Raw genomic sequence first — 9,792 nt, forward strand, 5'->3', positions numbered from 1 at the left:
ATCAAAGTTTGCAAAGGTGCCGTTTCATAGCTGCGTGTTTGAAAACCCACAGACCCCGAAGACAAACGTCAATATTGACTCTAATCGCCTGCGAGACACAAACCAAGTGCAGGACGACTGCTAGCCACTTTTTATTTTTATTGGATTATGAAACAAGTGATATGTTAGGGGCAGCAGCAGCAGCAGCAATTCCTCCAGTGCCATCCTGAGATTTGTTAAACGAGAGGATGCAGCCTGATGGTCACGTAATTTCCAGCAAAGGAGAGGAAAATTCCAAAAGGCTCGTCTGTAAAGAGACAGTGTTACAGCTTTTTTCTGTTTCTCCATGTCAACCGACCAACATTTGATTGACTCATTCACGAATTAAAAGGCATAAAAACTGTATTGATGTGAAAATATGACAAAAAATGTTGGTATATATACAGACACACTACATCCACCTGTATTTACAAGTGATAGATTGATTAAAACAGGATTTTGGAGGTGGTCTGCTTTTTATTTTATGATTCCATGAGTCCAATCATAATAAGACAGGCCTGCAAATCAATAGGGCACTAAAATAAATGTGATTAGCAGATGAGATGGAAAGTTGTTTTTCATTTAAGCAAAACAAATTATGAACTGCTCCGTTTGACATCACGATGTAGAGTCATGAATGAATAATGTAGCTTTGTACATTTATAGCCAATTTCTCAGAAATAAAATGTTTGTCAATAAAGTTGGATTCTGATTTTTTTTTTCTTCAGTTTATTGTATATGGATTTCCTGGAAACGGTTGCTATGCAGGTGTAAAACTTTAAGAATTTGGTTTCACAGGACTTCCCATGTGACAGATCGTTAAATTAAATTGCCATTTTTTGTTTTGTTAAATAGGTTTTAGGAAGATTGTGATGGTAACTGTGTTACATTGTTACATCGAGGGATTTCTAGAAATTCCTTTACTTTCACTGTACACCTTTACATAGTCTCCCAGCATTTAGTCTTATCCTCGTTATCTTTGTCAAGACCTGATCTTTCAATTGAATACAAGAAATCAGGTTATTTACAAACATGTATGTACGAATATCTACATGTAACTGTTTTGAATTGTTAATATCACAGCCACTATGTTCTGAACCAATAGAGTGTGTCAGGATAACTGGATGAGGAGTTTAAATGCCTTTAAAAAAGCATAAAATCTTTATATCTCCAACAAATAACCAAGACACTCTATGATACATAAAAAGTGAACACTGATGAACGTTCACAGTGCAAACAAAAAAAATCGCACAATATATTATAACAATCTATTTTTGGTGAACATAACACACAACACAAAAATGCTGATATGCACATCCTGTTAGAATAATTGTTTTTGGTCGCATTACCTGTAATCATTTTAATTATCAAAACAAATTATGTCCAACTGTGTTCTATGAATCACATCTTTTTAATGTGTAATTTCTCTTCAAACCCACAGTGATGCATAGATTAGGGTTTTCTTTCCTGAGAAGTTAGTCAGAGCTGTTTGCTGTGCGGCGTAATTTAATTTTTATGAAGGCTATAGTTAATTCAAGAGACCACACAGCTTCAAAAATAGTCATGCCAAATGTTTACAGGGTCCATCTTTAGCAATAAATCCCCCCCCCCCATAATCTATAAAATTACCACTTATGTGTTTCTCCTTCTCGTGAACCCAGACGGAGCTGTGTGATGAGTGAGCTGCTCTTTAAAAGGCTCTGATCAGCTTTCATTATTTATCAGTGTTACAGGCCTTCCGTCTCTCTGAGCGCAGAGGACGTGAACTCACTCCTGCAGGTTCAGATCCTGACGGCGAACTCAACATCATAATCATCCCGTTTATCTGATGACAAGTTATCATATATTTTAAATCAGTGGTTCTTAAAATGGGGTTTGTGTCACACTGTCAGAGGGTTTTGTGAAAAATCTCCAGGTTCATACTTTAAAATGATACAGTGGTAATATGAAGAAAGGCAAAATAAAAGTGTAATAAATGTGTAATAAAAATTCCACAGTGTTCTTTGCAGCAGGGGTGGTACATTTTTGAAAATTAAAAAATTAAAAAGAAACTGAAGGTCATTACGTCACAACGCATTGGTGCATTTGTCTTTACTCTTTGCCATGCATGAGCCAAACCAATAAGATGTTTTTCCACAGGAGGGCACAGTGCCTTGGTTTATTTCTTATTGTATCAAAATATGGGTTTTCTGTGTTGATATGGTGAAAATATTTTTAATACACATAAAATATTCTGACAACTTTCTCTTGTGCCGTTCTTTCACATACAAGTTAAAAAAATAGGCTAAAATTATTCCCAGAATTATACATGAAGGGGTCCCCCAGATATTTTGTCTTGTATGTAGGGGTTTCTTTTGAAAAAAAAAAAATAATAATGTAGTCACTGTTTTAAATGATCAGGAACCAGCCAGCTTCTCAAAGACAGCTTCTCTCACTGGGCTGCTGTTTGTAGTTTCACAAAAGGCTGACAGGGGGAGACATTAGCTTCACTGTGAGCTCATGGGAAATCCAGGAATTCTCTGTAGCAGAACACCCAGTGTCATCCAGGAGTGTTGAGTCAGCAGATGAGTCAGTACCTGCGTTCACATTTACTCTGAGGTCTGCTGTGCATCAGCCACAGGCCTTCGTGGCGTCTGACCCAGCTCTGTGTACGGAGCCTGATTTAGAGCCTGGCGGCTGCAGACCGAGGGCATCTGCTTCATTTCAGCAATATGGGGCAGAGTGTGCATCAGCTTCTGGGCAGCAAATCACACTGACACACTGCTGGCAGACAAGGAGCCAATTCCCTCACATTATCCAACACAAACAAACTAAAAACAAATAGAAATGATCATACTTAACTGCATTAAAATAGCCAAAATTGTCCATCACTCTTCCTTTTTGTTAAGATTATGTATGAATATTGATATTAAAAAAGATTGTTCAAACAATCTGTGCAGGGCTTTGAATCAAGAACAAAGCCAACCATGAGACACACTCTGGTAAAAGATAAACTTGCATTTGAAGCAGAAACAATGAGGAGAGTTCATCCTAACACTGAAAGATACTTGTCCCTCGACTTGTACGTTTGTCTTAGAATTATAAAGAAATTAAATTTTCATCAGCCTGAGGTTTCCAAAAACTTAAGAGCCTGGACTCTTCTGACCTAGTTTCCTTTCTACAGTGAGCGAGGCACAGTATGAATCAAACTACACTGACTCGAGTTTAGACACATTTAAAGAAAAGCACAAGTGTGAAACCCAACTGTGATGATGCATATATTTAACATATGATGCAGTTTGGTAAAAAAATGCAAAATCCTTACTCAAAAAACAAAAATGAGAAAGTCTTGAGATTTAAAACGAAAGGATTACGTTCTGAACAGACAGACGACACAGCAAGAAACCATCAGCGTGAGAAAAATTACGTTGACAAAGGTTGTTCACCTGCTTCCAAACCTCTGAGGTGGTCATTGGGTTGTGTGAGAAAAGCAAATTTTAAAAATCCTAAAGATGAAATGTTGACCATCTGCTTCTTAGGTCAGTTCGAGACAAATCTAAATTGTATCGATAGTTTCACGTTTTGTCATTGATAAAAAATAAAATCACTGGTAATTTGATTTATAAACACAAAATGCAATAAAGCGACAGAGAAAGAGATCTTGTGTTTTAGTTACACTTTTCCAAACATACAACTCTTGAGGCAACAAGGAATCAAATCACAAACCGAACATCTAAACAATTCATACCAGACGTGGGCCCATCCATCCATCATCTATAACACTTATCCTCTGAAGGGAACAGGAGCTACTTCCAGCTCATATTAATACTGATACACTCACCGGGACTGAGTCTCAGACCACAGCGCAATATCAACCATTAATTCTGTGACACTGGAGACATGATTTTAAACACCTCAGAGAGAGCTTCTCCTTGACAGAGAGCTCTGGAACACCAGTGTCTAGCTCCTGGGAGTAAAACTGGGAGAGGGTGTCTGGCAGAAAGGTTCAGTGTTAATAAAAGCTCCGATCTCTCACAGATGTTAGACACACAACAATCCTGGGTTTGCTGAAGTCCTGGTGAAACAACCAAGTCCTTTGCATCCTGGAACTAAAGGTCTCAGGCTGAGTCACACATTTATTCTGTATTCCGAATGGTTTGTTTTTCATCACTCTCTTGTGATAGATCTTGAGAATCGCGGTAACTATTCTGATGATCGGAGATGATCTGTCCTCATGCAGATTGGCTCTCAGTTCATAAGCCCGTGGGCTTCTTGCCTTTGCTCTTAGGGGACCTGGGTTTTCTCTCACTTTTCTTGTCTAAGTGTTTGTTCTGGTGACTGGCTTTAATCTCGGCTTCCCACTGTTTTCTGGCCATCGTGTACAGCCTCATGGTGGCCTGGGCGTCTTGGACCTGGAGAGCAGAGAATGAAAGAAGAGAAAGATGAAATCCAAGATGTCACATTTTGTATGTTTTATTTATAATGTTACGACTGTTCTTTTGTATTATAAAAAAAAAAGCAGATGCGAGTTCAACTGTGTTGAAAATGGCCGGCGAGAGTTTTGTTTCACATGCTGATGACTTACAGATGAATGTTCACCCTGCTGGACCTTCACGTTGAGGATTTCTCTACAGAGAACTTTCAGTGAGGGTCGACCCGTCTGTAACAAGAACATTATCATCATCACTATCACTTCAATGTCACGACTGAGTCAAAGATCCTCTGCAGCGCTCCTGGGGGGTGAATCATAGACTGTGTGTAAAGATGGACGACATGACAGCTCCCCAAAAGTGAAGCCAAAGTGTCTCAATCGCCACCTGGTGGCTGGCTGTGGTAGAAGTCATAAACCCCTCGTCTTCTTCATGTTAGCAGATGGAACTTGGACCAAACTAAAAAGTCAAAGTACATGTCGAATAATTTTTTATCAGAGATCAAAGCCATATAACACTGATCTATGTTAAATGTTCAGGTAAATTTGGGTTTAATGGTTCAGTTCATGATTGACAGCTGAGACTGACTAGCGATTGGTCGAGCACGTATGTCAGCGGAACCTCGATAACGTGGCTCCATCCCCCTCTAGCTTTAAAATGTAATATCAGCCAGATGGCGGCGTGTGATATTTTGTCTTCATTTCATGACAGTGGGAGAAGGTGGCGAGACATCATCCATCTTCATACACAGTCTATGAGAATATCCACAGATCTGAAGGAGTCACATTCCTGATGTTTGTACACGTGGTCATATAATTACCTTAACTCTCTTCTTGAAAGGTTTATACTTCTGAGTGTCCCGGATTTTCTTTTTTGGATGATCCAAGAGTAAAATCTGAAACAGGGGTTTAAGCCAAGTTAATACATTCTTACATTTATTTGGAAAATGATCAAATTAATTTCCTTTCACATAATACACCCTGGCTACCTTTAAGTCATTGTGTATGGCATGTCCAACCACGATTCGGCCTTGTAGGATCTCAGCTACCTCCTTCTGCACGGTGTGCACATCCTCTCCTGCAGTGAGGAAAACATACATCATACAATTTGCGATTTGAAGACGATTTTTAAGCAATTATTTATAACTCCTTATTGTTGATTACAACTATTCACACAACTCACCATCTTTGATGTCATTTGGTCGGATGCCGCTGACGGCCGTCCTGTAGTCCGTCACCTTCTCGGTGGGTTTGACGTATTTGTCATAGATGCATTTCCCAAAGTGGTTCACGAGGGACACGCGCGCCAAGATGCTGTCCTCTCCGTCCAGACCCACTCCCACCATCTCACAATCGATAGCCACCGCTCTGGTGAGGCTGATGGTGGCGAACCAGGGCGATAAAAGAGGAAAAAGTCAGCACTATGACGTCAAACTGCCTGAGGAGTTAAAGCTGGGAAGAAACCCTCGCTCTAATGTTGGTACATATACTGAAAAGATTATCTATCTATGAATTTGTTTTACAATCAAGGCAGCTACAGGGTCAGAGCTGCATTCACAAACCACCCAAATCAGGAAAATCCACACCAAACAAGTTGACAAGTTAAAACTGCAAGTTGGTTTATTACCACATTAGAAAATAAATGGGAATCAGTGGCTCCCATGAAGGTATAAAAACACATTCAGCGATCTAAACCACTTTGCAAATAGTTGGTGGTAATATTAACTATATATGCAATGTTAAGTAAATGTAAAAAACTACAAATATGGCAGTATGGTCCTTTGAAAGCACTAACACATGTCGTCTCTCCCTCACGGTATAAGTCTAATGCCTCTGCAGCTAAACTGGTGTGAATGCTTTGTTCAGGTCAGACTGGATTTATCCTTTTATGACTTAAACATTCGCATCAGAAAGTTGTTTATGGCGGAATTATAAATTCAAACATTCTTATTCCTATAAGGAATGAATAAGGTCGTAATAAGGTGTCATCCTGTCCTTTATCTTTTCAATAATGATGAAATGGACATCTCCGAGGCACCAACACTCACCCCTCAAAGGCTTTCTCCTTGACCAGGGCGCTCTCTGCGTCCTTCGGCGGCCTGATGCCCTGCTTCTTCCTCATGATCTCCGCTGCCTCGGCTCCCACTGTCGCCTCGATGTCGTCGGGGTCCACGTCATCAAACCACAGGTCGTCTCTACAGGATCAGAGAACAGGGTTATGTTCATTCTTCACCTAAAATATCAGCAGGAGTTAAAGCGGTGTGTGCATTTACTCTGTTAGTTTCGTCTCTTCGACCACAGGCTTCTTTCTCTTGGCTGCATGCGCGCTGTTTGACTTCCCACCGTCTCCTTTCCTTTTCGGGGCAGTAGACGGTTTTGTCTGCGAGATATCGGGAACCTTCAAGTTGTCCTTGGAGACAACACTGTTAGACGTGCTCTTGGGTTTCCCTTTCTTCCCAGCGCCTGTCTGCGCTGGACCGGTGTTATCGATCTTGGACGTATCTTTAGAAGAGTTCTCTTTAGCCTTCTTTTTTGGCAGCGCTCCATTCTGAGGTTTCGGTGTCACCGGCTGTTTCTGCTCCGGCGGGGTGGATTTTAACTTCTGTGGAAGATTTGCAAAAGGTTAGGAACAATCTTCAGGTAGAGAAAGAACACAACAGGGAAGTGTGGAGACAATATGCAGAGACACAGATCAGACTCTTACCTCCTGCAAAGCTTTCCAGTTGGCAGAGAAGTGCTGGGCATCTGTTGGAGGTAACACTTGCTTGTTTGACTGAGGCCTCCTCGTTTTCACCTTCTCCTCATACCAGAATTTATTTTTCTTCTTCGCGTTGTTGATGTTTATAGTTTTCGACACAGGCGGTTTTGTTTTGGCTGCAGAGTCGTTTGTCTTCGGCTTCACCTTCGACATCATGGAGAACTCTTGTGGGTATAAGTGTGTGTGTGTAGTCCTCGGTGGTCTCAGTCCTCAGCCACGCTGGACCATCGCAGATCCGTCACTTCGGCACCAGGCAACGTTAAAACGGAAACGATTAAAACTGTGTCACTGCACAATAATTGTATTTACCGTGTTAACACTAAAGTAACGAGAGTTGTCTCATAATGTCATTATCACCTGATTAAACTGCTCTCTGCTAAACTCCAGGTGCTCACGAGCCATGCTGCAACGTTATTTCCTATATGTGCAACGCCTTAACGTGTCCGACATATGTTGGCGTAACATGCGCACGACTTCTTATTCGCAAAGCTACAAAACACAATCATTTAGGGGTGTTTCTAATCTCACTTTGTGTTTTCTAGCGTCGAATATTCCTACATTAAAATAGATGGCGCTTTAAAGTGTTTTTTTATATTTTAAATTATAAAGCCGGACAAATATATTTGACGACAGTTTCACATCGAGCTACATATGACGTGGGACGATTGGTAGGAAAGATAGCTGATCGCCGAGACTGTTTACGGAAGTTCTGTGTTCAGGAAAAGAAGGATTCTGGTAGAAATTGTGCTTATAACGTGTTTCTGTAGTTAACGTTAACTTTATTAATATTTTAGTAAAAGAAATACACGTAGAGGACGTAAATATCCAGAGTTCAGTGAAACGGTGGCAACAGGAAATGATTTCTTTGAGATATTTGTATGAGAGCTGTTGGCAGTAGCGAGAGGAACCACATTCTTTGATTTACAGGTGAGTAACTCCAGTTTACTTCCTGTTTGAATTTTATATCGTGTTGTTTGAGTCGTTCCTCTTCCTCACGTGTGTTGTTGATGTGTGTTTTCAGATGATGGTGGAAAACTCCCCCTCTCCTCTGCCTCAGAGAGCCATCTATGGCTTTGTGCTTTCCCTCAGCTCACAGTTTGGCTTCTGTAAGTCTGATCATTCAGTTTGTATATTAATTAACTGAAGGAGTGATCATCTATTATTATTATTATTATTATTATTTCTCTGTGTGTCTGCTTTGGTTGAACATGCTCCAGATGTAGGTTAATTCTTCAGGGTTATGGGGATTGTTAATGAATGGAGTGTCTTGTCTGTAATGTGACTGTCTCTCCACAGTTCTGTATTGCCTGTGGGCTTTCATCCCTGAGGAGTGGCTTCATTCGATAGGACTGACGTACTGGCCTCAGAAGTAAGTGGAAAACACCGTGATCGGATATTATCCATTAATGAGTTTTTGTTCCTGGAGGTTTGCTGAAACATTTTGTCTGGTGCAGATACTGGGCCCTCGCGGTGCCGATCTATCTGATGGTTGCTTTGATGATCTCTTTTCTGTTGCTGTTTGGAATCAACATGAACAACACGGCTCCACTTGACTCCATGGACAACATCACAGGTGAGGACATGTCCATGTTTTATGAATAAAGACTTGCATTACAGGGGCTACTGATATTAATACTACTACCACACTATACAGTAATTAGACCTATAATTTCCTCAGCTACGAGTAATTATGAAAACTACAACAATTACCCAATGGAGTTCTCAATGGGAACTGTAAAAGCATTTTAAAAGCTCAAAGTATGGTGTACTGTATGTGATTGGTTGTTTAGCTGTATGTTACACTCATAGCTCCATTTCACTATAAAAATTCAATAAATAAATGACAAAATACAGTTCAGGTCCTTATGAACACATTTTTTGAATCAGTTAATAAACACAACTTAACACATAATATGCCTTAACACAGCATGAAAGGTGGGGACATTGTAAACCACAAACACGGACTTGCACTATGTTGTACACAATGATCAAACGTAAATATACGTGTCACGGTTCATCTCTGACTTTAGACCTCATCACAAAATGCTTGTACGAGAAGAGGAGTTACTCAACACCTCGAATGTCTCCTTCCCATCACAGATGTGTTTTCCCGAGGCCAGATGACAGAAAGCAACAGCCACAACGGGCAAATACCCAGACTGAGAGATGTTCCCATCAGCGAAGTCAACCACAGGTTCTACTTGTCGCCCAAATGATGCCAAGCAGAGACTGATCTTTGCCGGAGGGAGAGAAGAAGTGAAGCTGCTCTGGATTTACTGGCAGAGTTTACTCCATGTTTATAAAGGAAGAATAATGCTTTAATTATGTATCCAGGAACAATGCAATGTGGCTCAAAGTTGGACTGAGTGAGTCAAGTTTTACTGACGCTAAAAATTACGTTTTATTTTGTGATGGAACACATATCATCATTGTCTGAGCAACTTGTCCATTGGATGAACACAGGTAGCATCTGGTTATTTTCTATTCATGTGACTTTTTATATATTGTAACATTTTGTGCAATGATGATAAACTATAATATCTTATAAATTGAACCTTAATGTCTGCTGCTAAATGATTAGGAGGCGCTGAAGCAGTTCAGTGTGTTT

The 9,792-nt window shown here is 40.2% G+C and overlaps 2 protein-coding genes across 2 annotated transcripts; one reads left to right on the forward strand and one right to left on the reverse strand.

Annotated features, from left to right (window-relative positions):
• Nucleotides 1-3,650: 3,650 nt before the first annotated feature.
• Nucleotides 3,651-7,624, reverse strand: rexo4 (REX4 homolog, 3'-5' exonuclease). Its single transcript, XM_035145354.2, has 9 exons — nucleotides 7,542-7,624; nucleotides 7,131-7,425; nucleotides 6,700-7,028; nucleotides 6,475-6,621; nucleotides 5,610-5,803; nucleotides 5,416-5,504; nucleotides 5,248-5,322; nucleotides 4,583-4,657; nucleotides 3,651-4,409 (listed from the first exon to the last, which is right to left on the reverse strand). Exons 2-9 carry the CDS (start codon nucleotides 7,338-7,340, stop codon nucleotides 4,251-4,253), a joined length of 1,278 nt encoding a protein of 425 aa, XP_035001245.1. The 5' UTR covers nucleotides 7,341-7,425; nucleotides 7,542-7,624; the 3' UTR covers nucleotides 3,651-4,250.
• A 194-nt stretch (nucleotides 7,625-7,818) lies between these two features.
• On the forward strand, nucleotides 7,819-9,738 carry LOC118100740 (phosphatidylinositol glycan anchor biosynthesis, class P). Its single transcript, XM_035146097.2, has 5 exons — nucleotides 7,819-8,111; nucleotides 8,206-8,290; nucleotides 8,481-8,553; nucleotides 8,639-8,757; nucleotides 9,285-9,738. Exons 2-5 carry the CDS (start codon nucleotides 8,206-8,208, stop codon nucleotides 9,398-9,400), a joined length of 393 nt encoding a protein of 130 aa, XP_035001988.1. The 5' UTR covers nucleotides 7,819-8,111; the 3' UTR covers nucleotides 9,401-9,738.
• Nucleotides 9,739-9,792: the final 54 nt, after the last annotated feature.

This window comes from Hippoglossus stenolepis, chromosome 21, assembly GCF_022539355.2.
Source record: "Hippoglossus stenolepis isolate QCI-W04-F060 chromosome 21, HSTE1.2, whole genome shotgun sequence".
In the NCBI taxonomy this organism is placed as follows: Eukaryota; Metazoa; Chordata; class Actinopteri; order Pleuronectiformes; family Pleuronectidae; genus Hippoglossus; species Hippoglossus stenolepis.

Coding starts and splice junctions, on each gene's coding strand:
- LOC118100740 (XM_035146097.2), top strand. CDS start 8,206: ATGATGGTGGAAAACTCCCCCTCTCCTCTGCCTCAGAGAGCCATCTAT. Junction 8,291..8,480: donor CAGCTCACAGTTTGGCTTCT/GTAAGTCTGATC, acceptor GTCTCTCCACAG/TTCTGTATTGCCTGTGGGCT. Junction 8,758..9,284: donor CTCCATGGACAACATCACAG/GTGAGGACATGT, acceptor TTCCCATCACAG/ATGTGTTTTCCCGAGGCCAG.
- rexo4 (XM_035145354.2), bottom strand. CDS start 7,340: ATGATGTCGAAGGTGAAGCCGAAGACAAACGACTCTGCAGCCAAAACA. Junction 5,804..6,474: donor AAGGAGAAAGCCTTTGAGGG/GTGAGTGTTGGT, acceptor CGCCACCATCAG/CCTCACCAGAGCGGTGGCTA. Junction 4,410..4,582: donor AGCAGGGTGAACATTCATCT/GTAAGTCATCAG, acceptor TCTGCTCTCCAG/GTCCAAGACGCCCAGGCCAC.